The following is a 27,751-nucleotide window of genomic DNA, read 5'->3' as shown; positions in this document are numbered from 1 at the left end:
TGACCTTGACAGGGACACTGACAGCACGCGTTCACCATCATGACCTAGCCTCGTCGACCGTCCAAGGACCCTATTGCTTCGTATCTCTCTGTCTCCTCACGGCCGCGCCCAGGTTGCTGGGACCAGCGGCCAGTTCCGATTCGGCCGCCATGGGCCTGTCAGAAGCCCATGGATGCAGCATGACACTAACGAGCGTTTTTTTCCACCCAAAGACCAGCTATGCAGTGGCCCCGAGTAGCGCTGCGGACCAAGGGACTTTGTTGCTGTCTTTTTCTATCTTCGCCTGGCAATTTAGCTAGCGAAACCTTAGGCAAGCGATGAGTGGTGTTTCGGTCGCAGGAGCTGTCCAATTGTCGAATCACAAGCTTCGCTGACAATCCGCCGACGAGCTATGTTTGTGCTAGGCCCAAGCAGCCGGCCCCCCTTTTGCTCATCTGTTATGCTTTTTTTAGCATCCATCACACATATCACAGTGTATTTCGGAGTTTCGCAGCAGAGGTAACGGATATTTACCCCAGACCAAAGCGTCATCCAGCGTGGGTGGCCTTCTCCTCCTTGTGGTTCCCTCCTTGTGGTTCCTGGGTGATGAAGAACGAGTGCATTGTACAGGGCTTCCATCATCAATGGCTAAACAGCTCAAGAGAAATGATGCCGATGGTGGCCCCCCGGTCTCGGTATTACTCCTGCTATACTCACGCCATATGTCCAATCGTTCCTATGCTGCTGCTACTGCTGCTAGCACTTCCTCTACCGGCCGTTCTTTCATCCATCCACTGCTCTGAATAGTGTACAAGTAAGAGCTCTGCGTCAGAGCTCGGACCCCCGCGCATATGAGGATTTTACTGAGGGTGTCGCTGTTGATGTACTACAGGTATGGCACAGAGCTCGGCATAACTACAGGCGTGCAAACCACGGAGCACGAGTACTTGTACATGGCAGCAGCTGCTTCGACGAACCGTTCGCTGCGTGTGTTTACTTTAATATCAACCGGCGGCACTGCCAGCTCATCGTTGCATGCGGCCTTTAATAAACCCCCCCCTCACGAAGACACTTAAAGAGGGTCAAAGGGTCCGAGGGCGTCTGCCTCTGGCTGCCTTGCGCCCCCCTCTTCGCAGATCTGGCCAATCAATCGGGTCACCTTCACCGTAATTGTCACGATTGTTCTCCGTTCAAGTCTGGAACCATGTGTGCGGCAGCGACACACTGTGTGCGCGCTTGCAAGTTGAGGGAAGCATACCTGTAGCAGGAGAATTCGTCCGAGGCCTCATGTCCAATGTATATGTGAGCAATAGTATGTTACAGCTCGACAGACGCTGGACGATTCTCTCAGAAACCAGGATCACCTTGTGTCCGTCTGGTCTTGGCCCACTATTCGCCAGCCAAACTACTGCGACGCTAAAGAGATTAGACCCTTTGTAATGACTTGAGCAGGATGGAGCATGGAGTATGATTATCACTTCAAACTCTACGATTTTGGTCTGCTCACTTTCATGCAAGTGGTTACAGGTTTCGCGCCTCTTCACCGACGTCTGGAGCACCGAGGAGACTATTCCCTTTGTGCCTTGGCTTGCACATTCCGGGCAGGTGTAGCCCTCTAGCAAGTCTCTTCTCGCTGAGGCGTATACCGGATATACCCAGTTATTGTTGAGCAGAGAGTGCTGTTAATATCGCCCTAGTGCCAATTGGCTCTCTGGCCGAGAGGGATATGAAACACGAGGAAAACAAGAGAGAAAAGAAAGTGCGCCTTACGTATGTGTGACGGTTCATCGTCACTTATGAGGCCTACTCATCAAACCGGCGATCGAAGCCACCGCCGGCTAACCTGGAGTGAACCAGTCCAACCAAACGACAGCAAGCTGACCACCAATTCCCAGGGTTATGAGCACAATTGAAGGTGTCTATATGCGCCAAGCAGCGTGCATGTGTTCCATGCGTACACTTGTTCCATGCATGCAATGGTGCAATGGAAACGTTGAACCTGCTACTTTGGATATTAGCTGTAGAGCAACTTCATGTTACTGATCATGGTGTATTTTATACGCAAGGCTCCTACGGTACACAGATATATGCACAAGGAGATATCTGTGGGATTCTGCTGTGCATTAGCGGCCGCTATGCCATAGATCTCGGAGGGTTATATTGGGTGATGGTGGCTACCAAGATACAATTCTCTCAACCTCACGCATTGTGTAGTTCACCTCACCACATATCACTAATTGCTCTGCCATGGATACGTGGGATAAGTTGATATTTCTGCAGTCGTGCCCAGGAGATCGTCGAAAACCACACCGGCCGGACCAGCTTCGCTCACTTTGTGTATATTTGCCACCACTTTGTTGGCCAAACTGATGACGAACTGCACGAGGGGCATGCCCTTGCCGTTGATGATTTTTGGCCGCCGATTGATTAATCGTTCGTGCGACCTCAACTGAACATGGTCGAAGCGCCAAACATGGGTAGACCCCGCTGGAGACAGGGGATTGGGCGCCTACAGACGCGACCCTTCCGGCGGCCAAAACGGCCGACATAGGGAGATAGCTGCAGCAGAGAGAAGAAGACGAGGACGCCTCCAGAAGCCAGGAAGCTATGCTAATAGGGACAAACGGCCTGGGCTGGCTCCAGGTAGGTGGACGGAGCCCTTACAAAAAACCCAGGCCAGAACGGCCGAATGCTGGCGCTGGGTCCCTAGCTTATGGCATACCTTACCACTTGCCTCCCTAGCACCTCCATCTCCATCCTCCGTCCATGCTACGACTCGTCGGTACCGCTGGGGCGAAACTTATTTCAGATGGGGAGACGGCCATTTACAGTAATGGTTAGGCGGTGCGTCTCTCTGCCACCGAAGTGTACATTTGTGGTGGAGCGGCCTAGTCCCCAGCGGTTTGCAAAAACAACTGGCGATGGGAGCTGCCAACACATCAGCGATGGGGTCACACTTTTTCCAAGAGCCGCATCGCCGCTCACATCAACGTCCATTCGCGCGTTTCGCTCTCTCCAGACACCCCTCGGCCCCGCGCTAGCAACGAGGTTTACGATGAAGCCCACATGTCTCGCCAAAAGACCGGCTCATGCTCCTTTGCGACAGGGCCCTTGGCCCTGCGTGGTAACGAGGCATCAGGACATGCATACATGCCTATAGTAGCAGTGGTAGCCATTACAGACTACGGTACATGCATCCAGACCAGACAGACAACCTACATAGTACATATGCATGGCCATATGCCAGTACACACATCCTCGCGGGCATATTGCACATCTGCTCACCCTTGTGGCCTCCCCCATGCCAGCTTCCGACCAGGACAGCCTACATACAACATACACGCATCCAGACGCAGATTCTCACGTCCCGCGTATGGGTACACGCGCGCGCATACATCCCTCGCCGCTGGATCTTGTCTACCGCCGCAGCTGCTACCGGAGCGGTGCACCTGGCCTCCGTCTCGGCCGTCCTCGTGCTCCACCCTGGACTTTGGCCAGCTTCTGTTCTTGAACTTGTTTCGTTTCCGCTGCCTCCTCCGCCGAGCCCGCGCTGTCTACTTTAATTTGTTCTTAATCCCCTTCGTCTCCCTCTCGCTTTCTGTTGGGACCTCATCACCCTAGATCTTGCCTTGGTTACACCTTGCCTTGCTTTTAAGCTTTTCTCGTCTTTCTCCTCTCAGAGGTTGCCACACAAAACCATACTCCAAATCTTCTTACTCGTACACACGCACACGCATATCTGCGGCGCATCTAGGCTCTGTTCCACTTTTTTTCTTCTCTTCCCACACCAAGGGCAATTTCCTTTTCTGAAATCCCAATTCCTCTCTCCTCCTCCCACTTACGATCCATTGACAACTACCGGAAACCATGGGTGGCTTTTACATGCAGTACCTAGAGAGTAAGTTGATGAATTGAGCTTTCCTGCCTTTGTTTTGTTTACTTCAACCCAATGGATACCGACAGCCCCGAAATCTCGTGTGGGGGTGGCGTATGAGATTTTGGGGGGGAATCAATCGAGCCTTGCGCGGCCACAACGGCGACCTTACGGTCAGAAGGCTGGTTGAGACGGAGGGGGCATTTGAGATGATCTCTGCCACTCAATCGACCTCCTGGAGGTTAAGCTGACCTTTTCGTGTGAGGTGGCTTTGTGCAGGCAAAGGATTATTCTAATTGCGCTTTTTCTTTTTTCTTCTTCAATAATTTCTTCCTCCTGTATTATTTTTCTTCTTAGGATCGCAGTTCCTGGTTCATGCAGGCATCCTACAAGCTGCAGGAAGCCGATTGAACCAGGTCTTCGCGCAGCACGCCTCGACATGTTGCTGCAAGTGCATTTTCTACCTGTCATTTTCTGTTCTGACAGCGATTGTTGAATGTGGACGCTTTAATAGTTTCAAAAGCATGAAAAAACTAACGAATGGTTGTTATTAATAGGCCTCTGCCGGCGCCGAGGATGGACAGACCCCTCGTACGAGTGTTACCGTGATCCGAATGGCTTTACTTGCCTTGTCCTGGTCAACGGACGCGAGTACCAGACCGACTTGGCGTATGAGTCTGATTTGCTGGCTCAAGAGAACGCAGCCATGCGCGCGTTCATGGTTTGCCGCAACTTTTCCGTCAACGGCGGCATGCTTGCCCGCAATGGTATTGTCCAAGGGCTCCCGGCCAATGCTGATACCCGCCGCAAGAGCCGCCCTACATCCTCTAGAGACAGCAACGAACGTCACGGTCGTCGCTCTGGCACTCACTCGAGCAGCAGTTCCACTGCCTCCTTTGAATAGACTGGGCACTCGATAACTGGACCGGATTCGGAGTTTCACGGCGCTGTTTACCCCCAAAATTTTTGAACGTTCCCTCCCTCTTGGTTTTGGCTTGGACCTTCAAAGGCAGCCATGGCGCATATATACACGTGGTTGAAAGGCTTCACGGCAATCCTTTAGAGGATATAACCATCACCGCGCCAACCTTGTTTTTTTCTTCTATATTTCCGGCGGCTGCGAATTTGATGTGGGTGTGATTAAGAATGAGAAAAGAAAAAAATAAAAATCGACAAAAAAAAGCACGCACAAAGGACCTAGCGATAAAAGAGGCATTTTTGTAACGCACATGTTGCAACGACTTTTATGACGACATGAAACGACCCTTAGACATTTCATCTTCCTTACAGCGGCCGGTATGCTCCTTGGGTGGCTTTCCACCCCATTGTTCTAGAAGTTGGTTTGATTCTCTTCTCCGCAATGTGTTTAGAGTCAAGGCGCATTGCATTCATCATTTGATTTTTACCTTCCCGATCTCTTATGGCGTTTTCTATAACGACCTACACTCTCTGGATCACCTGGCTTCATTGCCGGCATTGAGCAACAAAAACTTTTCCTCCTCCAGCCTTTTTTAGAGGCAGGTATTACATACGAATCAGCCCGTCTCAGGCGGTCGCTCTTTCTATTGAATTGACGACATGTCTCTCTCTTACTTTAGTAGTTATGGGGTAGTAGCTAACCCTTTCATTATGATGGCGGTCAAGTATCTCTATGACTTGCCTCGGATCTTATGAGGAGTTTTTGTTTGTGATAAAATAAACCTGCATTCGCAACGAAGAGGAGATGGCCGTACCTTTCACAAGGATGGCTTCTCGACTTTCTTTCAAGGCGTCTGGCAGAAACGAGGTTGGCAATACCTTTTCCACCTCATTTATTATTTCTATTGTTTATTTCTCTGCAACGACGCCGAGTCCTTGTCGTGCGAACCAAGGCTAGCGATTGTTTGATGACCCCTATTTGTTTATGATGTTAAGACGCAAATGAAACCAAAAAGAAGGCGAGAAAAAAAAAAAGGTCGAACTGGACGATATAAAGCAATGATTGAGATATGAATGCGGGTTTGGATTAAAAATAAAAGACGAGTGAAGAAAGATTACTTAAAAAAAATTAAGAGCTTTACGATAATGACGATATGAAGATTATGAATTTTTATCGTTTTATTCTGACTACTACCTGACGTTTGGCTAATATGTTTTGTGATGTTACTAGAACGGCGAGGGGATGTGTAAATGACGGATTTTGAACATGATTCAAATGCTTGTGCCTCTATATAAAGAAATCGTTTGATGATTTGATTGTTATGAGAAGTTCGATGAGGTCGCGATGTGACGCTCGGCACCTTGGCGGGCGCCAGCAATCTCACTTGGACGGTATGAGGAGTCGTTGAAACAAGACAGCCTAAGAACCCGAGGCTTTGGCACCTACGTAATGTGGCTCAATATAGTTCAGGAACAAGACACAAAGAGGAGAGAAAATAGCCGCTAGGTCAAGGCGTCGGCAACCGCCGATGAAGCCACGCAGAACGAAACGTTTCCTCTAATTTTAGTGGCCCTGGCCGCGGCCGACCAGGCCATGCCAAGGGTGTCCTGCCGCTGGAGCGATCAGGATTTGCAAGAGGAGGAAAAAAGAGCAAACCAACAACACAAGGCCCAACTAGACTGGATGTGGAACAAAATCCCTGGCGACGGGAGATGAAACGGGAGGGCGGGATGAGGACATGGTTATTTCCGGGAAGAAGGGGGGCCCTTCTGTGGGATTTTCTTCTTCTTCTTCTTTTCCTGGTTTGGGTTTCATTATAAGATTAGCGAAAGGGTATGGGATGGAAAGTGGTAGGTGCTATTTGCGGCTGGATCGAGTGTGCTGATGCGATGTGATGCGATGGGGCCGGATGATGGATGTATGGAGGCTTTGATTAGTGCGTAAGGTACCTAGGGAATATGTATGTACTCTGTGGTGTGAAGGCCCTTTTTCTCTGGTGCCTTAGTACTTGGTATAAATAACAACAACTGTTAGAGCAAAAGCTACAAGATTTTACACCCTCTCGATTCAATTGAAATGCGACATGACGCTATATACGATGCCCAATATTGTGGACAGAGGCATTAACTGATGTAATTAACGTCAGGAGAGCCGTATGAGCATAGGAGTAAGGGGCAGTGGAAAGACGGTGCTGACAGCATATTTGGCGCGAGTGATTTTTGAGCCACGCTTTGGATGTAAGTGGCACTCGCCGACCAAGAGCTGAGGGTATTCCTGGCGCTTGCTCATTAGAATACGAACAAGCAATATTTGTCTCCTCGATGCGAGCTGCTTGCGTAATGGTACGTACTTGCACTTGCATCTGTACCTATATGCTGTATCTTAGTGGTGGAAGGGTTTCGCTGTGATGGCGTTGTACCGGATGCGGCTGTTGGTGTATTGTTAGTCGGACGGTCTCGGTCAAATCGACTGTGAGGCAAGACGAGGCGAGACATTGCTGCGCGAACAACGCTTGCAGATCTCGAGACACAGCGGATGATTTATGCTCCGCCGTTGCAGCTGCGTCGCCTCTATTGTCATCTCTACGTCTATTTGCCGTGGGTGCTCCGCAGCACCTTAGGAGCATCGTACTCGAGTTGAAGTCAAGGTGCAGGTTGCTGCCACTCTACGCTCCATGTGATACGTTCCATGGCCATGATCACGAAGTCGGATTGCATGATAATACGGATCATTACGGAGCAGCCAGCCTCACGAGCCGCTTTTCAAATTTCGCCTCCAGCTTTTTTTCCCTTTCCCTGGGAGCCGCGTGGGAAATTTTCATGCTCCCATTGCTGGAGCTGATTGGCCCTGCGTCTGAAATTGGAGAGGACCCCTGATCATTGAACCCCCGCACTGCTCGTGTCTGTCTGGTGCCGGTACAAGGCCTGCCACAGCTCCTACACACTACTGGAGGTACCTTGCTAAGGCTGGAGACATTCGGCACTACAGGCGACACTATCTGTGGCAGTACGGCCCTTCAACTTCTTCGCGTTTGCTTTAGAGCAGTGCTAGTCTTGTAATGTGCGTTGCGCTGAAGACGCCTGGGATTCCAGCCAATTGAGCGCTCTGGGCGGTGCCTCAGGGGCGGCAGGGACCGTATGCGGCGCTGTAAAAGGTGGTGCTAGGCCGTGTTGAGCTCCCGCTGTGCCTGTACGAGAGCAGCTAAGCCCAGCGCGCTAATGGGCGCCCCGCAGGCCTCGTGAATTGCTGCGAAATGAAAGGGTACGAACGCATTACGGAGTCGCAGCCACCAAAGTACCCGGCGCGCCGTGCTACTGCGTGATGTGACTTCGTGTCCGTTGACATCTGGACACCTAAAGACGGCCAACGCCAACCTGAACATCTTCCTCTCCCTCCTTTCTTCTTCTTTTTCCCATCCTTCTGCAAAACACCACAGCTTGGCCACCTCTTCTTCTTCTTCCCGAGTCGACTTTATTTGCTTTGCGAGCATTGCATTGTCGCTCGTTCTTCTCTACGCTCTCTACCTGAAATACTAGTTTATTGCTCTGTTTTTTAACCCCCCCTTTTTTACAATCTCCGCATCAAGCAGACATTCATCATGAAGGGTACGGCGCGCCTCTGATTGCCATAAACAGTCGCTTGTTCCAATGGCAAAGCTAACAGCTTCTCCCATGCAGGACTTATTCTTGTCGGTGGCTTTGGCACTCGCCTTCGCCCTCTCGTACGTTCTACGCCATACGGTCCTCAGCCCTGCATCCCACCATGGCATTGATGTGAAATGGGGGGAATGGAGGGGGAGAGGAGCCACCACAAACGCAGCATCACACGCCCAGCGACTAACCATTGTGCGACGCCATCTAGACCCTGACGCTCCCCAAGCCTCTTGTCGAGTTCTGCAACAAGCCCATGATTGTGCACCAGATCGAGGCTCTCGTTGCCGCCGGTGTTACTGATATTGTCCTCGCCGTCAACTACCGTCCTGAGATTATGGAGAAGTTCCTGGCAGAGGTGAGTCCTGCACTTGACCCCTCATTGCAACATTCCTTGCTTGCGATTCGTCGCACAGATCTTTTGCCCCTCTAGATCAGCTCCCCTCCAATGGCGACGTGAATATACGAGACTGATTGCGTTCCCCCAAACCTTTTAGTACGAGGCAAAATACAACATCAACATCGAGTTTTCTGTCGAATCAGAGCCCCTCGACACTGGCGGCCCTCTCAAGCTTGCTGAGAGCATCCTGGCAAAGGACGACTCCCCCTTCTTCGTTCTCAACTCTGACGTCATCTGCGACTATCCTTTCAAGGAGCTGCTGGATTTCCACAAGAGCCACGGTGATGAGGGTACCATTGTGGTTACCAAGGTCGAGGAGCCCTCCAAGTATGGTGTCGTTGTCCACAAGCCCAACCACCCTTCTCGCATCGACCGCTTCGTCGAGAAGCCCGTCGAGTTCGTCGGCAACCGTATCAATGCTGGCATGTACATCTTCAATACCTCCGTCTTGAACCGCATTGAGCTTCGCCCTACTTCGATCGAGAAGGAGACCTTCCCTGCTATGGTTGCTGACAACCAGCTGCACTCCTTCGACCTCGAGGGTTTCTGGATGGATGTTGGACAGCCCAAGGATTTCCTTAGCGGAACTTGCCTGTACCTGTCCTCTCTCACCAAGAAGGGAAGCAAGGAGCTCACTCCCCCCACCGAATCCTACGTTCACGGAGGCAACGTCCTGATTCACCCCACCGCCAAGATCGGAAAGAACTGCAGAATAGGTCCCAATGTCACCATTGGCCCCGACGTCGTCGTCGGTGACGGTGTTCGTCTGCAGCGATGCGTCCTTTTGGCCTCTTCGAAGGTCAAGGACCACGCATGGGTCAAGTCGACGATTGTTGGCTGGAACAGCACCGTCGGCCGCTGGGCCCGTCTCGAGAACGTGACTGTTCTCGGTGACGATGTTACCATTGGCGACGAAATCTATGTTAATGGAGGCAGCGTCCTGCCTCACAAGTCTATCAAGGCCAACGTTGACATTCCCGCCATCATTATGTGATTTAATCAATCATTTCATCACCATTTTCTCGGCGTCGCATGACATATGCGACACCCTTTACAATTTTTTGAACTTTGCTTCGATTTCTGATTCTTTGTTCTATTCTGCGCCACTTTACACCCCTATACATTCACCACTCCTCCATTATTTCTCAAAAGATACCCTATCGGTGGAGGGGAAACAGTCTTTGAGAGAGAAAGCCAAGCAACTCTTTTTTTTTATTCTAATTACTACTTCTTCCTGCATCTTTTTTTTTTCTTCCATCTTCTTTTTTTAACCTTTTTCGTTTTTTACCTCTTTACTTTGAAAAAAGGTCGAGCCATGGGATGTTTGTTCGCGTTGTGTTGAGCTCCAAGTATATCGTTTGGCGTTCGTGGGAAATAGGTGGGCAAAGCATGTTGGAGGGATAAAGGGGGTCGGGAGGCTGAGAAAGAGCTATGATGGACGAAGCACTGAAGGCTTTACATGTATGAAAATATGATAGCGTAGCGAATGAAAGCTGAATTTTACGCTTAATCCTTATCATTTCTGTCAAATATCTTGCTCCTTGTGCGGGTGTTGATATTGTTTGGCTGAAAAGCTATCCGTGCAGGCGTCTGTCTTATTGTAGGCAATGCACATGTCTGGCGAATACTGGATGGAATCTACCTATAACACATGAATATTGAAGCTACTGGGTAGGTGCTAAGGTAGACCTGCGGACAGACGCATCAAGCATGGTCACCAGTTGTATAAGGTAGGTACCTGCAGTAGGTACTAGGTAGTAATTCCCTGCCGGGTCGACTTTATTCTGAATGTGAGCTGAGCTGAGCTGTAGTTGATGGTTGGTGCCTCATTTAGCTGGTATCAAGAACTTTAGTGACGCAATGTCATGGCAAAACCAAAGGAAAGACCGCAGCAGGAGCTTCGGTCAGGTGCCTTACAGGTGCTTCACAGGGAGGGAAGGAGCTTCCATGGGAGAAAATGCACTGCAGAAATTCTTCCCTCTGCACTCTTTTTCAGGCTTGGATCAGGCTACGGCTTAGTTAAGTGAGTCGGGGATGGCGATGATGTGACCGTCTTTCTGCTCTTCTGCCGAATTTGCAGCCTGCATCTTGAGAAGATTCTCATCACCACGGACTTTAGTCTTTCCTCAGCAAGACTTCACTTTTCTTTCTTCCTTCGTGTCACCGTCAAGTGTCACTGTGGATGAAAGAGACATTAATTTTCATCTTGCAGAGAAACTTATCCCAAACAGTTGGTTCTAGGACACCGAAGGTCGGATAGCATAATATGGGCTGACATATCCTAGGGCTATCATGGAGATGTACGCTTCTCAGGTACTGCTTGAGAGCGGTAAGAAGCGCTCGCACGATAATATCGAGCCGGGTGCTGCAGCAGAGCCTGCGTGGAAACGTCCCGCTTTACCTTCGGGATTGCCTGCAAGATGTCAAGACGCGGAAGCTTCTGGAGATATCGACATGGAAGAGTCTGTAAGTTGAAACGAATCAGCCATGGCATCAAAGGAATCCATACAGCTAACTCAAATAAGTCGAATGCAAGCGTCTCTACTAAAAGCGACCTTGACTGTCTATCGCAGCGTACACTTTCACAAAGCTCTGCAGGTGCAGATGAAGCAGATATTCACGGGCCCTTCTCGAAACACTTCGCGAGGATTAGTGGGAGCATCCACGAGTTTGTCATGAAGCATGTAACGCCGAGATCTGACGGGTCCTACATTTATGCATCTTCCTGGCCACCGATTTCAGCAGGAATTGCGTCTTACGGCACGGCAAACACTTTCCAGGAAAAAAGCATCCAAGACATGAGACTTGAGCCCTCCATGACATTTTTCCATATCAACGAGATGATGCTTGCAAAAAAACAACCCTTCACTAGTGGAGCGGTGTATGAACTCTTTGCGCGAGTCGTCAACTTTGGTTGCGCAGACTTTCCACCGCATTATCAATATTTCCAGTTGGAAGATTTGTTTGGAGGAATGCCCTATTTGAGTGGACTCATTTTGCGTTTCTGGGCCGATCGGAGTATTCAGCAGGGATGCTCTATTGAATGCGAAGCTACACAGTTCGCGAGTGTAACAGAAGCCGAGGGCAAATGCTACTGCGTCTGCGAACCTGTCCAAGACAGCTCAGCTGAGCTTGGCTGGTCGATCTACATTCGCGAAATACGGCCTGTCACCTGGGAAACTATTCGAAGTGTCCATGCCCACCTTAGAAAATAAGGGCTCGAGACGACCCAGCAGAATATTGACCAAACAGTGTATGGGTGGAAGCAGCTGTGGGCGCTTATTTCTCCATTTATTCAAGAGTGGCTCAACTTGATATCCATTCTCTTTATGGGTTATCCAAGTTTTATTCAACATGTTGCGGTTATCTATGTGGCCTTTCTCTAGACACTTTCTATAGTGTAATGGCATACTAGTATTTACTCTAATATTGTAGCCGGCCCTTTTCTTCCTTCCTTTTTACTTTAAAAACTTACTCCCATGCTCTAAGGTATGCTGGTTCCATCTAACTTCTGTCGTGATTGCCATTGTACTTTCTACAGTCTACAGCTTTGCATTTGGATCCTCCCAGGCTTTATATATGATTTTTCACTTTGAAAAAAGGCGCGAGTTCTCGCTCCATCATTTGGCGCAGCTCTCGCTGCTCCTCTGCTGTGGGAACTTTCAAACTACCGTGTCGCCGGCGCCAGCTCTCGTCAGTCTCGCGCATCTCAGCATTGGGATCCTGGCCTGTAGGATCAATGAATTGAAAGGAGCGGTATTCGCAGTTCTTCCAACTTGTGGCTGTTGTTTCGAGATCTGTGTTAGTTGACATTGTCCTAGCATGATTGATTTCTCCTGTCGTCTCCTTTCTCTTTCTTTTTCTTTTTCTTTCCTTTCCTTTATTCTTCAAGCTTTTCTTCTAAGCAAAAGGGGTAAAGGGAATGGCAATCTTACGATATTTATCGGTGATTCCATGCCAGTCTTCAGTCAAGAAGTGCAAAAAGGCACCGTGAGAAACCACAGCAATGTGCGCATTATCCCCCAGGCTGGCTGCAATCTCCCTCAACGTTAGCCTGGCATCCTTTGCTCTCGCCGGCAGCTTGTCAAGCGAAGGCTCAAAGTAGCTCCCCTCCCCCTTGAAATCCCATCCCTTGCGGATCCTGCTCACGTCGACCTTGTCACCAAACTCAGCGGCCAGCTTCTCCCTTGACGACCCCGTGTCGGAGGGTGCGTCGGAGCACTCCTGGAGCGTATCCAGGGCGATCACCGGGTATAGCCCGTCGGTGCCAAAGCCGTTGATGCAAGTGTATAGCGTGCGGCGCATGCCCGAGGCGACCAGCCCCTTGAGCTTGTCGTGGTGGGGGAACTGGGCGCGTAGGTCGGCGCATTGTTGGATGCCCAGGGGGGTGAGGTCCGGGTCGGGGAGCTTTTCGTTTTCCTTGGAGAGGTTATGGTAGCCTTGGGCGTGGCGGACTAGGTGAAGGGTGGGAGCCATTTCTTGCTCAAACCGTTTTTTGATATTAATGATTTATAGGAAGGGAGATGTTAACAAAAAGAGTGAGTCTTATTGACAAGTAATAAAGAGGAGAGAAATTAAAACCCAAAAAGTCTACAGCTATTATAAAGGAGAGACGAGAAATGGAGTGATGGCAGCAAACCAGCAAACGCCGTCTTGTTCCACAAATCTCCGAACTACATATGTACATACATCGTCTCCATTGAAAAAAAAAAAATAAAATAAATAAATAAATAAATAAATAAAAAATATAAAAAAGTCTCGGCTCGCCTACCTCATGCAGCAATTCCACTCGGATGGATGACTCAAAATCCTAACGGAGAGGGTCACCCGGTCCCGGGGAAGCGCAAAAAAAAAAAAAGCGGCCTCCTCCGGCTCCGGCGACTAAATACAAGGCAGCACTTTAAAATAACAAGACAGCCTGAAGAGGAAAATAAATAGATCAACGTTACATACATACATACACCAAGCCGAGAAAAAGGTAAATAAATCCAAGCGCCACGTGCTATGCTACCCATCTCGATACCTCGCAATAGGAATCGCTCGTTCTTCTTAAGGTACTCATACGTCATTCTTATCTGTCACTGAAAGTCCATGAGTGGAAATAAAACGCCCAAGCGGAAGGAGCTCTAATATATATCCACTTAACTGGCTATTGTTACTAGGTACTAAGCCTAGTAGCAGTCATAATGCCCCAGCGTGCCTATTAGGATCGCCCCAATTGGTGCGTTAAGTCTTTAGGTAAGAATATGTTTGGCCTGAAATCTCGCGGAATGGACGAGATGGATCATGAATACGAAATAGCGGCCACTGGATGCGGAGTGTCCCTTTTTGATAAAATGGTAATTAGTGATCTTGCTGCATGTGTGCTCTGTTACGCGGCTTTACAACTTCGGAGCTCCGAGATGCTCACAACTCCAAATGGACTCAAACCACTTATACGATTACGTTGTTACTAGACACACGATCCAAGATTTTGATTCGTCGGTAAGAAGCAAAAACAAAAAGTAGTCATTCTGACAGGCTACGGAATACCCATGTTACCGCACACACGCTATCCAGCAATTGTAAAAAACGCCGCGTCGTAGTATATAAGCCCCCTTGATGTCACAATGTAACCCGCATCTCATGACAATTGCCGCCATATTTCTTTCTTTCCGCCAAATTAGAGAACCAAAAATTAAAACTCAATGAGCGCTTCCTCCTTAACCGGCTGCTGTTGCTGCACAGGCTCATGCTGCGGCGCAGGGGGCATTGCGTAATTGGCGTAACCAGCCCACTCAGGCGGAGGAGCTGGTGGTTGCTGTTGCTGTGCAATACTAATTTGATAGGGTGACGATTGGGGTGGTATATCCTGTTGATACGGCTGCTGGGGTGTTGAGACAGGCGGCATCTGTGAGTGAACAGGCATAGGTGTTGCGTTAGGGGGTTGTGAGGGTTGAGCCGCAGTCTGAACGGGAGTTGCTTGTGCTTGTGCAGATACGGAACCCCTATGGTAAGGCATGGGCGACTGGTTCAGGTTAGGGTATGGTGATTGAATTGCATCCGCGGGAGGAGCGTTCTGTAAAGGTTGTGCGGTGTTGAAGTAGTATGAAGCGTTTGGATCTGTTGAAGGTGATGAGGCTGCCTGCTGAGGAGGCTGTCTTCTCTCCTCAGGATTTTCCTGCGCTTGCTGCTGTTGAAATTGATCAGGGGCTGATGGAGCCCGATTATTCCAGCTATCAGTTCGCTGTTGAGGCGCATAAGGTCCGGGTGCAGCGTCAGGTGCTGGCATTCCAGCATAGGGTGGATAAGGGGACTGCGGCATCGCTTGTTGAGGCGGTAGTTGATACAGCTGTTGCCCTGGTGGCGCTGATGGCGCGTATCCTGGCTGTTGCTGGTTCGTATAAAAGCTTTCAGCACCAACTGAGTTGCTTGGCGCGTGTGAATGTATTGAAGGGTAAGGTCCGGAGGATTGACGAGGTGGTGGAAGATTATATCCGCCCAGATTTTGCTGACTGTATGCCTTTGATAGCCGGTCTTCCAGCATCCGATCGTAATATCGAACAACGGTAGACAGCTTGGCATGGAGATCGAGGAGAGTGTCTAGGACGTATTTATTAGCCATCAAGAAAGACGTAACCGGCTGACAAGATCATTATTACCGTGCTTGCTCATTGTTTCACCATATGTTCGCGCCAACTTGGGACGCAGTGAGCCAATACTATCATACAGTTCCTGAATCTGAGGTTCGCGCAAAATAGTACCTGGAGGCTGAGTCTGAAGACGGTCGACTAAGGTGGCGAAGAGGTTGATATTCTCGGCTTCCACCGCGGTTAGCTCGTAGTCGTTCTTGGGTAGCGTGAAAGTAGCGGAAGATGAGGCGGCCGGTCCTGACGTTTGCTCTTTTAACACAGCAGCATGTCTCTTCTTCTGTTCTTCCATATCTGCCAGTGAAGCAGCAATAGCAGCTTTCAAGTCCTCATCTTCCTCTTCAGCTTGCTTCGTGGCGACAGGGTCTCCTCCACTTGTCCTTGGCCCATTCGAGGTCACAGGAGCCACCCTACCACGGGAAGCATTGCCCACCTCTTCGAGACTCATTGCTAATGCTTTTTTAAGATCTTCGTCGAATCCGTCATCGACGCGCGCGTTCCGTGGTTGCATAGCGGACGTGCTACGAGTTTTATGAGGATATGTTGGCGTGCGGTCGAGAGAGGGGTTTGGCTCTTTGAAGCCCTTGTTAGTGAGCTTAGCATAGCACCCATCATCGACTCGCACAGGAGTGAGTATTCCCAAATGAGGAAGAGGAAGTGTTTTGCTTGAGCATTGTTGATCGAAGCAGTTGCCGCAATTTCGGCAGTGGTGTTTTCGATTGGTAAATGTAAACGCCGTTCGACACCGCATACAGACATCCGAATCGACCCATTCAGGGGGCTGTTTGACTTGCATTAGTCGATCACTCGGAAAGAGAAGGGTAAACGGTAAAGCAATGATTCGGGTTACGTACTGCACTGCTATCAATCATGCTGCTCGCTACCGTGACCTGCGGAGGGAACTGATACCCCTCTCGCTGTAGACGCTTATATACTTCGCCGATGTAAGACAGCTCGTACCGCCCTTCTGTGGCGCCGGCCCACGACTGAATAAGCTCGAGAATCTTGGATTTCACTTCGGCGTTGATGGCGACGGGGCCAACGGCTTGGAGGAGGGAGGTCAAGTTGTCCATGAACTCGCGGGAGGCGATCTCGGTTAGAAAATGAGACCCGCCATTCTTGACGCATGTGTCTGTGAGCTATATAGAGACTGGTGTCAGGGCTGCGCTCGTAGTTGGATTCTAACAGAAGATTCAGAATGCAAAGCGGGCAACATACGTTGAGGGCGCTGAGCTGGGTGTTGGGATTTTTGTTGCCGATGCGCTTCTTGAGTGATTGCATGGCCGCCTTGGGCGCCACCGTCTTGGATCTGATGACATCGGAGATCTCGAGGTTGAGTGCAATATCTTCTCTGTATTTTCTCTCGTTAGCCCGTCTTCCTCACCATTGCAGCAGGAGGCGTCCATACAGGCTACTGCTCGTGGCCTTTTCGATCTGCTCGTCGAGCGCCGTGTTGGCCGAGGACGACCACCAGCTCATCATGTTGGGGAGGGCTGCGTCACTAGGGAGAAGACAAGGAAGAAAACGGTGCGCGGTAAAGACGCAGAGGCGACGCTCAAGAGCTCGGCAGCGACGGCGATGCGGGAACTGGATGAGCTGCGGTGCGATGGAGATGCAGCTGCGGCGAGCAAGGCTATGGATATGCGTTCGTTCTCGTTCTAGTGCCCAGCAGGTACTTTCGGCTCCGCTGACGACGTCTGCAGTTGCGTCACGGCAGCGGAGGCACCAGCCGCCGGAACAGTGGTTAATCCGCTACAGCACCACCACCATCCCTCTGCAGCCTCGTTCCTGTCTGTACCTTGTACCTGTAATAACTGTAATCTGACTAGCCAAGAGTATAAGTCGCTGATTGAGTTGTAAATCATATTTTGTGAGAAATATAGACCTCTACCTCGAAAATGCTTTCTGCGGGCAATGCCTGGTTGAAGCGCATTTGTAAGCGTTTCCTCGTTCTATTATGCGTTCACATGCTAGTACGTAGTAAGTGGCTGGCTAGGCACTTGCTTACAATCCATCAGTGTCATTAGTCGCTGCCTGTTAGATATCTGCCTTCGGGCTACCTGGGCGTTTATATGTCGGGCAATTCAGGACAAAATCCAATTTTAATTCACAATCATGTTTCATTCCATGGTTGTAAAGGCCGGGTACTCTATCCTGGATAATATGTCTTGGTCTTCCATTGAGACTATTGCATGTGCGCTGTCAGCTGTTACGATACTCATTATACATCCATATAGACTACTAGGTATATTCATGCAGTTTTTATAACGCCGAGTCAGCAAACAACTCCCTATATCTTGAATTCAAAGTCTTTCAAAGGGTCGCAGCTGTAATATAACACTTATTAATCCAAGGATACTGCGATGACGTAATGCGGTCATAGCATATGAGATTCTAATCCATGGGAGTCATCGCCATGGAAGATACGGAATAGGCCGCGAAACAACATGTTATAAACAAAACAGGGTGGCGGTGAGCGGCAAATTATAGGCGGCGATTCCGAACTACGTCCGTTCGCCATGATTCGGAAAATCAATAGAGAAAATCGACCGTAGAGGCGTTCACCATGTCATAGAATCGCTCCTGAGATGTGAATTATATGCATTTGCTCGTCTTATATGCATCTCTCATAAAGAAGCAGGGTTGGAGACACTTCAACCAAGCAATGACGACGCTGGCTGTGGCTTATGCGCAAATCGCGGTACATGTGGGCTGTCGCGAACGTAGGCAGAGACGCAACGCAGTACGAAACTTGATATAAACACGACTTGATTCTACGTACAAATTTGGCGGGGTCAAAAGTATTTGCACCAGTTTCGATGTATCTTATACCCCACGTACGCATGCCAGTTTGGCCACACTTGTACCTCGGGGAAGTCAAGCACTAATAATTAGAGGCCCAGAGTGGTGGCACACCCCAATAGGCCAGGTTCCCGGCCAAGTCGCCAAAGCAGCTGACCTCTTTATTGCTGCTGTTGACATCTTCGCATTCTGCATTCATACGAAGCTGGCCACCTTGTAGGCTTTCAGCTTGCCATAACAACTCCGCCTTCTTACGAAAAAACCCCCGCGAGCCCTTGACCTTGAAACTGCCCGTCATACGAGAATGCTTTGTGCTGCCTCAGCAGCCCCTCATCAGGGCCCCCGAAGCCCGCTGTCATAGGAATCATACAATCGCCGCGCAACGCTTGTCTCTCTGAGATGACAAGGCCTCCGAATCTCGCCGTTCTCCTCTTCTCTTACCAAATCCGATCCGCGCGCCTCTTGACGCTTTAACATTCCACGCAGCCAGCGACATCGCCGCTGAAACACCGCACGACCGATCCGCTAGGCGCCGCCTAGCACCCGCCCCGAGTTCCAACAAGTAACGACATCGATGACAACCGCGGACCCTATTGATAGTGCGAGGTATCATATGGCCGTTAATGCCAGGCACAGCATGCCGCCTTCGGGCTACGATGGCATGAATGGCGGCTATACACCTCCTCCCGGCGCCACTGCGCCGCTGCCTCACATCGAGGATATGGTGGCCTTTCCCCAGGACATCAATCGGAACCAGCCGATGAGGCATCTGCTGGAGATGGCCGAGACGACGTTGGCAAAGTCCGAAATGAGCCGTGACTTTGGAAAGCCCGCCCTTGCTTTTAAAGACTATGTCAAGGCGTCTGTCCTCGCTGTACAGATCATTCCGTCTCACAGCGACTATGTAGAGCTAAAGAGTCGTCGTACGGACTGGAACCGAAGGCATTCGCAACTCTTGAAAAGAATATCTCAGCAAAGCGATATATATGACAAAATCAAGCGGGATATTATTGCAGATAATGAGAGGACTGGTGTTCAGCCGACCGTTGTTCCTTCTGCCCAGAAGAAAGTCGGCGCAAACGTTTCGCTGGCACAGGCATTCCCAATTAGAGATGTGAGCCCGACAACGCGAGCGCCAGCCGATGATCCACCACAACCCCGAATGAACGGCTCTCCCGGAAAGATCAAACCTATGGTGCACCCAAAACCGCAGTCTTTAGCTGGCCATGCTATCAAACCTGGACACGCGCGTGCCGCCTCTGCGGCCTCAGCTACCTCCTCGACCCAAGCTATGTCGGATCTGGCCGCGCGATTTGCTAATCTGCGAGGCCCTCAGCCCTCGCCGGGACAAGATCCTCGCATCAAGACGCACCAAATTGTTCCGCCGCCTAGCAAGCCTGCTGGACCCCGAGATATGCCACCGCCGCGGCCCAAAATATCACTTGATAGCGCCATACCCGCGCTGCCCAAGATGCCTGATGCGATATACAGCCCTGCGCGGGGTAGCATATCAGGAGAATCCGCTCGCATGCCGCCTAGCACGCCACGGGGCCATTACAGCCGCACAGGATCCATTGTATCCGTTAACAGTGCGACAAGCACCCCTCTGCCACAGCAAGGCGCCGACTACTTTACATCTCAGCCATCTAGAAATGGATATAATGACACACCGCAGCCGCCAGAGAGCACTTTCAGAGTTCCGGAAGGGGATAGGATCACGCCCGAAGAATTATTTGAGGCTATGAAGGCAAAGGGCTCGGTTCTAATTATAGACGTCCGAGCTCGCGAGGACTTTGACGAGGGCCATATTATGTCCTCTTCTACGATTTGCGTCGACCCGAACATCCTAACGCGGCCAAATATCTCCGCTGACGATATAGCTGAGAGCCTTGTTCTATCTCCAAGCCTGGAGCAGGTTCAGTTCGAACGGCGGGCGAGCTATGATTTGGTGGTGTTTTATGACCAGGACTCAGAAAAGATTCCATCTCCTCATTGGAACGATGAAGATACGCCCCTATCATCCTTGCATCGCGCTCTAGTACACCTTAGTTATGGCCACGAGCTGCGAAACCCTCCAAAGCTGCTCAAGGGCGGATTGGATGCATGGGTCGACCTGATGGGCGCCGCTTCTCTGCAGTCGACCGCTCCGCCCAAGCCAAAGAAAATTTCGTTGGTGCGGCAAAGCCCGTTCCAGCGGCGGCCCTCGCAATATCTAGGAAAGCCGCTTCGACCTGATATTGTTAAAGTCTGGCAGCAAGCTGTTGAGATTGAAGAAAAGGAGACTGAGACGGCGACGGAACAAGCCTTCCATCGTTCAACAGAGTCCTTTTTGAGGAGATTTCCTTCTTTGTCCCTTCAGGAATCAATGATTTCGCCTGCTATCGCCGAACAAAGGACTCCAGGCTACGGCTCGTCTCACCAGGTAGATTTATATACTGATCTACCTTCTCCCCCCACAAGGCCAGCCCCAGCATTACCGCGATTAAGCTATAGCAGCTTATCTCAAACCGTTGAGGATCACGACATGTATCATGAGCCGGTTCCAGTGGCTCCCACACCACCGCCTTCTGAGAAAATTTTCTACACTGGCCTAAACAACCCTCACAACTGGTGCTACGCCAATAGTACTCTTCAATCGCTGCTGGCATCGCCTAATTTCGGAAGAGAGCTGAGCGACTCGGAATGGATCGATAAATATAGCGCACCAAGGAAAGATGACGAAAAAATTGACCAGCCACAGCTGATGATCAAGATCATATCAAATCTGTTCCACTGGATGACAACAGGAAAATTCCAAACCATGAAAGCTCAGACATTGATGGTATGTCGATCTATACGTTCATACGTGTTTATTGTAATACTAACAAGACTATTTCCCCTTATAGGACTATTCCCTTCATCTTTGCCAAAATAGTCAAACTATTTCCAAGTTTGGTGGGACCGGGCAGCAAGATGCTCAAGAATTCATGTCATTTTTATTAGACTACCTGCACGATGAGACCAATTCTCGCCGAAATCTCAAGGGCAACATTGTGCAGCCAAATACAATTCCTCAGGCGCGTTTACAGGCTGCCACTGAGTATTGGAAAAACTACCAAGAGCTGAATCGATCTATTGTGGATCGTTACTGGCGTGGTCTTGAACTATCAACAGTCGACTGCCAACGATGCCATAAGCAAACGCACACATTTTCGACGTTTGACTTGGTTTTCGCACCTGTTGGTAAGAATCAAGACATTACTCTCGAGGACTCATTCCGAGAACACAACGTTGTCAACACCCTAGACAATTTCGCATGCGATACATGCAAGAGAAATACGAAAGCCATGCAAACTACGTGCTTTGCCCGCATGCCCCCTTTGCTATGTTTGAGCTTCCGCAGATTCGATTTCGACAAATCCGTTGGGGATATCAAGAAATCGACAAGAAAAGTCACATGGGACTTTAACGAGATCGACCTCACCCCCTATTTCATGCGAACAAACGAAAGCACGAGTGATAGAGCCTTCTCGGGGCCGTTCAAGTACCAATGCTACGCCGTGATTGTCCACAGCGGTAGTAAAACGGACAATGGACACTACTATGCGTACGTGCGAGACTCCAGCACCCATGACCAGTACGCGTGGTTCCGCTGTGAGGACAGCCACGTCACCAAAGTGCGTATTGGCACCGGCGATGCGTCAGATTTTAAGGAGAGGGTGTTCAAATCGGGGCGAGACACTGTCCCCTATCTGGCCTTTTTCAGGAGAAAAGATTAGCTGAATGTGTACAATGGAGGGGAGAGCATCATTGCAAAGGAAAATCTTGCCCTAAATTACCACAACAGCCATTTTTTTTCTTACTCTTAAGTTTTCCTCTATGAATGGTGAGCAAAAGGGATGAAACAATAGAAGGAAAGAAGGAAAGACATGGCTTAATATCTTCTTTTTTTTTTTTTTTTTTTTTTGTCGTTATAGCCTTCGTTCTTTTGATGTACATTTGCTCGTTTTCTTTCTTTCTTTCTTTTTTTTTTTTTTTTTTCATCTTTTTGCTCTTTGTTCTTCTTACAAATATCCATTGAGCGTTTTTGCACTCGTACTTGCCTTTCAAGCCTGCGTGTTATATATATAGATATATATATATATATATATATATATCTTTATTTTTGTTATTCTAGTATATTTAGGGTTTAGGGGGGACGAAAACAGCATGGCAATGGAGTTGGCACTTGGTTGGAGCATGTTCATCTATACCAATGAGTGTGTACGTGTGTGTGTAATGTATCTGTGTTTGTTCATATGTCGTGCGGCTGAAATTGAAATTGCAATTGAAATTCTTTATTTTGTTTATGCACCTGTTTTCATATCTTTGATATGTTATTCCGACTTGTACCGCATATATTAAGAAAGAAGTCTTGAAGAAGGGGGGCTCTACTAGAATATCACTGCAGCGGTTGTATTTTCCCGATAAATATATACTTTTTTTTGTTAAAATTCTCCAATGTGCATGTGAGATTATGCCGCTCATGTCCATCCTAGTCTCCCATCTATGAACCATTAGTGATACAACTTTAACATAAACAAAGTGTCTAATACAAGCAAGTGATTAAGAATCAAGCATAGTTAGAATGGAAAAGTGGTATAAATATCATTAATTAAGCCCACGCCCCGATAGCAGTACAGTAAGACAAATTAAATCACGTGAATCACAACAGCGGTATCATCGTCATCGTCATCTCCTCTCCTTTCCTCATTCCCCGTTCATCACTAACCGCGCGTTTCATCGTCCCGTCTCTTATAGCATCTCTCGCCGTCTTTAGCACTTATATATGAAAATATATAGAAAAAAAAATTACAGAAGTTTGGTCGCGTCTGTTGATGAATTTAAGGGGCGTGCTTCAAGCACTCTTCGATCTGCGTCTTGAAAGTCTCACGGATGACTTTCCTGTTGAGTTTCTGAGTGGCGGTGACCAGGCCCTGAGGGGGAAAAAAGTTAATACGGGAATCTCGATGAGGGATTATAGAAACTTACGCTATCCGGGGTCCAATCCGCGTCAGTAACAACTACACCGCCGACGGTCTCCAGGCCAGATAGGCCAGATCGCTTGGCAGTAACCTGCAGATCCTTGAGAACTGCCGCCTGAACCTTAGAATCGTGGTGCATGCTGTGCTCGTCAACACCGAGCTCCGCAGCCTTTGCAGCGAGAACCTTCTCGTTGGCCATGATGACGGCGATAGGGCGGTTGTGATTGGGGTCCGCGTGTACCATGACGTTGGCCACAATCTGGGAGCCTCGGTAAACGGACTCCAGCTTCTCCAGGGCAATGTACTCGCCACCCTGCATCTTGACCAGATTCTTGAGTCGATCAATGACACGCAAGTGACCATCGGCGTCGAACTCGCCGATATCTCCAGTCTTGAACCAGCCATCAGGGGTGAGAGCCTTGGCTGTCTCGTCTGGGTTGTTATAGTACTCTTTCATGATGGGGAGACCTTTCATCCAGATTTCACCCTGAGGAACCTTGGCTTCGGTTGAGTATCCCATCTCGGGAATTGCAACCAGCTTTACGTCAATGGCACCGGAGACAGGGCCAATGGAGTTGGCAGAGTACTCCAGGGGGTTTCCAAGTGCACCGTTAGCACAAGTCTCGGTCAAGCCATAACCAGCCAACATGGGGCCAAGAACCAGAGACAAGAACTGCTTCGTGCTGTCTGAGATACCACTAGCTCCATTCATGGTAAATCGAAGGCGCCCTCCGGTAAGCTGCTTCACCTTGCCGAAAACAATGCTGTCGAAGATGTTGGCCAAAGGAAGCTTATTCCGGGTCATGAATCCCTTGTAGTTGAACGCTCCCCAGAATAGAGATTTGAGGAGGGGGCTGGAAGTGTCCAGCTTGGCCAGGACTCCCTTCTTAACAGTCTCCCATACTTGAGGGACTCCAACGAGAACAGTTGGCCGCAGCTCCCGCATATCGCCAGCGCAATTCTTCATGGAAGTATCGGAAAGCGTTCTAGGATTTCCGTATCCTAAGCAGCCACCAATGAACATGACGAGGTTCTCGAGAGCCATTTCGAAGATGTGGGCAAGCGGCAGATACGCAAGAACAACCTCTTTGTCACTGACGGTCTCGCCGACAGAGGCGAGGAGGCCCGTAACTATCCGCCAAAGTTAGCATTTTCTACAGCACGAGTGTAGTGGCGTAAGAGGAAGATACACACCTCCTGCAACAAGCGCCTCGTGGGTGATGCAAGCACCCTTGGGAAGACCGGTGGAGCCAGAGGTATACATGACGCAGAAAACGTCGGAAGGGTGGCCGGGCTCAGGCTCAACCATGTTCTCCTCGCCGAGCTTTCGAAGATCTTCCCATGTGATGACGCGGATATCCGGGTTGTCCTTCTTGTAAGCCTCGACCTCGCCACCCAAGGTGAAGATGCTGTCCTCATTGACGATGACAGTCCTGACTTTTGACTTCCTGATGGGACCAGCGGCCGTCTTGAGCAAGTGAGGGTCGACATACATGACCTCAGCATCGGTCTGGACGAGAGAGTGCTCGACTCCGCTCTCGCCGAGCGTGTCGTAGGCAGTGACGATGGAGATGCCTTGTGAAGCACAGGCATGGGACACGGAGATCCAGTTCACACTACGGGGCGCGGGGAAGATTCATTGTTAGCTGGCTTTTCGCGAATTTGAACACTCTGTAGCCGAGAGTGTATTCCATGATACACCCCTATGAGACACCATAGTAGATGTATGGCCGTGCTTACCTGGTTGTGCCAAACAGGTGCAGCTTGTGGTGGCCGCTGAAGCCAAGCTTGCGCAGGCCGGAACCGAGCTGCTTGACGAGCGTCTCGTACTCCTTGAAGGTCAGGAAGTCATATTTGGATAGCTCAAAGAACTGCCACTCCTTTTCCACCTCAATGACCTGGCCATCGACGTTCTTGGGAACCTTCTTGATCTCCTTGTGCAGCTCAATGAGCCTTCGGTGGCCGACGGCAAGATGGTTGGGATACTCGCGGGCACTGCGGCGGACGATATCCCAGACGGTGTGTACGTCATCGGCGGGTTTGGTGAGCAGGCCGTCCTTGGCTGCTGGGTGGCGACGCGGGATGGTCTCGCCAGGCACCTTTTCGTAGCCAGGAGCCTCGATGGTGAAGGGCGGCTTGCGTATTTGGTGCATGGGCATGACGCCCACAGTCCAGTCCGTCGCCATGATGATGGATGGTTGTGGTTTGGGATTTCTGGTGGAAGATGGAGAGGCGAGAAGAAGGATTGGAGAGGAGGAGAGGAGGAAGAAGAAGCGGCAGACGTGGAAAGAGACGTTATTAGGTAGCTCTTCTCGCGCTGGGCAGCCTGCAGGGGAGGGGGTGGAGAAGCCGGCTCTTGTATCGTATAAGCTTCGGGGCGGATGAATTCAAAGCTGTGGTGAACAAAAGAAAGCGGCGGCGAACACGGCAAGGAGCGATGGTCTGGACAAAGGAGAGTCGAGAGGGATCGAGTTGGGAACAGTCAGGCGTCGAGCTGCGTGGCAATGCAGGCAGACACAGATAAAGGGAGAGAGAAAAAAAAAAAGGCGAAGAGGCAGAGCTCGGAAGCAGAGGCAAGGCGATAATTGAAGTTACGTATAGGTAGCCGGTACTCCGCGCAGCGTGCAGCAGCAGGCTCTGAGGGGCACCCGTACCTGTACATTCGACGCCGCGCCCTGGGCCACCGGGCTAGCACCTGTGGCTGCAGCGCGCGTGCCTGCAATTAAGAGGCGCATGGTACCGGTACGACGCTCGTGTAGTCTATTAGCGCAGCCAGCACTGCGACACTGCAATAATACATGATGCAGCAGCTCGAGTCCAATCAGCCAAGGCTGCGACCGGGAGCTGCGCTACGGGGAACGCTGCTCTGATTGCTCCAGGGCCCCCTGCACGCAAGCCCAAGCACTGGTTTCTGCCGGGCCTGGCTGGTGGCGTTCTGGGGGATTTTGTTGGGTCCATAGAGCGCCGTAGCAGCGTCTCCACCGGGCGGAAGTAGGATTAGTGCTGCTTCTAGCACTGCAAGGTGCCCACAGCTGCCCAGGCGCAATGGCTTCCAGATTGGTAGCGAAGTGACATGTACCGCCAACACAACGGTGTATGCAGCGACTGCCCGGATGCCTCAGTAGGCAAAAAGATGGCGTTTCGGATCCAGAGCCACTGTATTGCCCTTTTTTCCCACCCCACGTAATAAATCGTCCAGCGCCTCTGACCAACGCCGGCCCAGCGCTGACCAGGCCGGAAAGCCTGAAAACCTTGGGATGCACCTCCAGGCAGGGCACGAACGCATCGATGACATGGGAGCTTCCATAGACTCGCGCTAGCATTAGTAGCACCACGTCGATCTCGCACCGGCTGATGGAGCTGCTGCACCGGTGAGTACTCGTACAAGAGCTACTTCCAGCCGCTCAGACGGTGCAGCGCTCCGTCGCCCGCTCCGAAGCCCGAAGCTATCCATCGTCTCCCTCGATATGCACGCCATAGGTACTAATACAACCCGTTCCAAGACGGCACGATATTGCTGCGACACAACTCGCATACATCTAGTACTAGGCCTACAGTATAGCAGGTAACCAATAACAGCATCGCCCTTCTTCCATCTAGTCGAGCTCCCGCAGAGCCGAGATGCGGATATGGGGTTACCGCTGCTTGGCCGCAAACAGCCCAACCCGAGCCTGTTACGCGGGCACTCAGACCACGGCACAGCCTTGCGCTGCTGCTGAGTGCAACAAGAGAAATGGCATGCCCAAACATGCGTCCATCACCGTCCAAATGCCTCGGAAGCGCTGCCATGTGCCCATTCTTCCTTGCCAGCGTAGCAATGTACTCACATGCCCTGTTCACATCGCCGCCGGCCAGAAAGATGCAACTCCGATATCATATGATCCCGCGGAGAGCAAGCCACCATCTCCATCAAGGCCCGACCCAGAGCCTCGATCGAACGCCGCACGGTTTTGAAGACCACGTTACCTCTGCCAAGTGGGCTGAGAGCAAGAGTCCAGAAGAGGCAATAAGCACATGACTTTTCTCTCACCACTGCCAGATTCGGACAGCTCGACCTATCACCATGATCCTTACTAGTAACGTGCTGTGCATGTAGTTAATTACATAATGTCTTCATATCTGGGGTACCAACTAGGTATGAATATGTATGTCTTGGATCCAGTCTTTATCTTCATCTTCTGCACAAACACATGCAAAAAGAGACGGGAAGCAGAGATAAAAAGATTTTTTGAACCTCGCTTACGTCGTGGAACCAACCAACCGGTTTAAAAAAAAAAAAAACCTCGGAGATTACCTTCCTTCAGATAAAGCATCCATGTCCGTTCATGCATGATATCCACCCTCCAATAACACGCAAAAAATGCAACCTTGAAAATAAGAGAGAGATATAAAGATATTTAGTGTTGGAGATTGAAAAAGACAAAAATAGGGTTGATCAGCTTTGCGCGCTTGCAAGAATGCCGAGGTCGAAACGCACCTCCAAGGAGCTGCAGTT

At 50.2% G+C, this 27,751-nt stretch overlaps 7 protein-coding genes across 7 annotated transcripts; 4 read left to right on the top strand and 3 right to left on the bottom strand.

Annotated features, from left to right (window-relative positions):
• Positions 1-3,846: 3,846 nt before the first annotated feature.
• On the top strand, positions 3,847-4,757 carry TrAFT101_002565 (uncharacterized protein; the record flags this gene model as incomplete). Its single annotated transcript, XM_024904898.2, has 2 exons — positions 3,847-3,877; positions 4,411-4,757. The coding sequence occupies 2 exons, from the start codon at positions 3,847-3,849 to the stop codon at positions 4,755-4,757; spliced, it is 378 nt and encodes a 125-aa protein (XP_024763678.1).
• Positions 4,758-8,199: 3,442 nt separating this feature from the next.
• MPG1 (mannose-1-phosphate guanyltransferase) lies at positions 8,200-10,347 on the top strand. The gene is made up of 4 exons (XM_024909482.2): positions 8,200-8,377; positions 8,450-8,493; positions 8,634-8,780; positions 8,920-10,347. Exons 1-4 carry the CDS (start codon positions 8,371-8,373, stop codon positions 9,814-9,816), a joined length of 1,095 nt encoding a protein of 364 aa, XP_024763677.2. The 5' UTR covers positions 8,200-8,370; the 3' UTR covers positions 9,817-10,347.
• Positions 10,348-11,637: 1,290 nt separating this feature from the next.
• Positions 11,638-12,124, top strand: TrAFT101_002563 (uncharacterized protein). Its single transcript, XM_024904896.2, has one exon. The coding sequence runs from the start codon at positions 11,639-11,641 to the stop codon at positions 12,035-12,037; it is 399 nt and encodes a 132-aa protein (XP_024763676.2). The 5' UTR covers position 11,638; the 3' UTR covers positions 12,038-12,124.
• Positions 12,125-12,237: 113 nt separating this feature from the next.
• TrAFT101_002562 (uncharacterized protein) lies at positions 12,238-13,406 on the bottom strand. Its single transcript, XM_024901740.2, has 2 exons — positions 12,758-13,406; positions 12,238-12,604 (listed from the first exon to the last, which is right to left on the bottom strand). The coding sequence occupies exons 1-2, from the start codon at positions 13,296-13,298 to the stop codon at positions 12,396-12,398; spliced, it is 750 nt and encodes a 249-aa protein (XP_024763675.1). The 5' UTR covers positions 13,299-13,406; the 3' UTR covers positions 12,238-12,395.
• Positions 13,407-14,302: 896 nt separating this feature from the next.
• On the bottom strand, positions 14,303-17,461 carry VPS27 (Vacuolar protein-sorting-associated protein 27). Its single transcript, XM_066126645.1, has 6 exons — positions 17,337-17,461; positions 16,860-17,276; positions 16,670-16,802; positions 16,306-16,590; positions 15,464-16,232; positions 14,303-15,404 (listed from the first exon to the last, which is right to left on the bottom strand). Exons 2-6 carry the CDS (start codon positions 16,931-16,933, stop codon positions 14,500-14,502), a joined length of 2,166 nt encoding a protein of 721 aa, XP_065982749.1. The 5' UTR covers positions 16,934-17,276; positions 17,337-17,461; the 3' UTR covers positions 14,303-14,499.
• A 905-nt stretch (positions 17,462-18,366) lies between these two features.
• On the top strand, positions 18,367-22,699 carry TrAFT101_002560 (uncharacterized protein). Its single transcript, XM_024899435.2, has 2 exons — positions 18,367-21,074; positions 21,139-22,699. Exons 1-2 carry the CDS (start codon positions 18,828-18,830, stop codon positions 22,009-22,011), a joined length of 3,120 nt encoding a protein of 1,039 aa, XP_024763673.2. The 5' UTR covers positions 18,367-18,827; the 3' UTR covers positions 22,012-22,699.
• On the bottom strand, positions 22,556-25,819 carry TrAFT101_002559 (uncharacterized protein). The gene is made up of 4 exons (XM_024906060.2): positions 24,997-25,819; positions 24,451-24,872; positions 23,264-24,387; positions 22,556-23,208 (listed from the first exon to the last, which is right to left on the bottom strand). The coding sequence occupies exons 1-4, from the start codon at positions 25,440-25,442 to the stop codon at positions 23,116-23,118; spliced, it is 2,085 nt and encodes a 694-aa protein (XP_024763672.1). The 5' UTR covers positions 25,443-25,819; the 3' UTR covers positions 22,556-23,115.
• Positions 25,820-27,751: the final 1,932 nt, after the last annotated feature.

The sequence above is a fragment of the Trichoderma asperellum genome, chromosome 2, assembly GCF_020647865.1.
Source record: "Trichoderma asperellum chromosome 2, complete sequence".
Lineage (NCBI taxonomy): Eukaryota > Fungi > Ascomycota > Sordariomycetes > Hypocreales > Hypocreaceae > Trichoderma > Trichoderma asperellum.
Note: the sequence above shows the minus strand (reverse complement) of the source record. Positions and strands in the feature narration are given on the sequence as shown.

Bases quoted from the DNA above. Each gene is read 5' to 3' on its own strand.
- MPG1 (XM_024909482.2), top strand. The intron at 8,494-8,633 runs GTACGTTCTACG...GACGCCATCTAG, and splicing joins GCACTCGCCTTCGCCCTCTC to ACCCTGACGCTCCCCAAGCC. The intron at 8,781-8,919 runs GTGAGTCCTGCA...CAAACCTTTTAG, and splicing joins TGGAGAAGTTCCTGGCAGAG to TACGAGGCAAAATACAACAT.
- TrAFT101_002563 (XM_024904896.2), top strand. From the start codon at position 11,639: ATGACATTTTTCCATATCAACGAGATGATGCTTGCAAAAAAACAACCC.
- TrAFT101_002562 (XM_024901740.2), bottom strand. From the start codon at position 13,298: ATGGCTCCCACCCTTCACCTAGTCCGCCACGCCCAAGGCTACCATAAC. The intron at 12,605-12,757 runs GTAAGATTGCCA...TCGAAACAACAG, and splicing joins TGGAATCACCGATAAATATC to CCACAAGTTGGAAGAACTGC.
- VPS27 (XM_066126645.1), bottom strand. From the start codon at position 16,933: ATGATGAGCTGGTGGTCGTCCTCGGCCAACACGGCGCTCGACGAGCAG. The intron at 16,591-16,669 runs GTATGTTGCCCG...GTCTCTATATAG, and splicing joins CCCAGCTCAGCGCCCTCAAC to CTCACAGACACATGCGTCAA. The intron at 15,405-15,463 runs GTAATAATGATC...AATACGTCCTAG, and splicing joins TGAAACAATGAGCAAGCACG to ACACTCTCCTCGATCTCCAT.
- TrAFT101_002560 (XM_024899435.2), top strand. From the start codon at position 18,828: ATGACAACCGCGGACCCTATTGATAGTGCGAGGTATCATATGGCCGTT. The intron at 21,075-21,138 runs GTATGTCGATCT...TTCCCCTTATAG, and splicing joins TGAAAGCTCAGACATTGATG to GACTATTCCCTTCATCTTTG.
- TrAFT101_002559 (XM_024906060.2), bottom strand. From the start codon at position 25,442: ATGGCGACGGACTGGACTGTGGGCGTCATGCCCATGCACCAAATACGC. The intron at 24,873-24,996 runs GTAAGCACGGCC...CGCGCCCCGTAG, and splicing joins CACCTGTTTGGCACAACCAG to TGTGAACTGGATCTCCGTGT. The intron at 24,388-24,450 runs GTGTGTATCTTC...TTTGGCGGATAG, and splicing joins CGAGGCGCTTGTTGCAGGAG to TTACGGGCCTCCTCGCCTCT.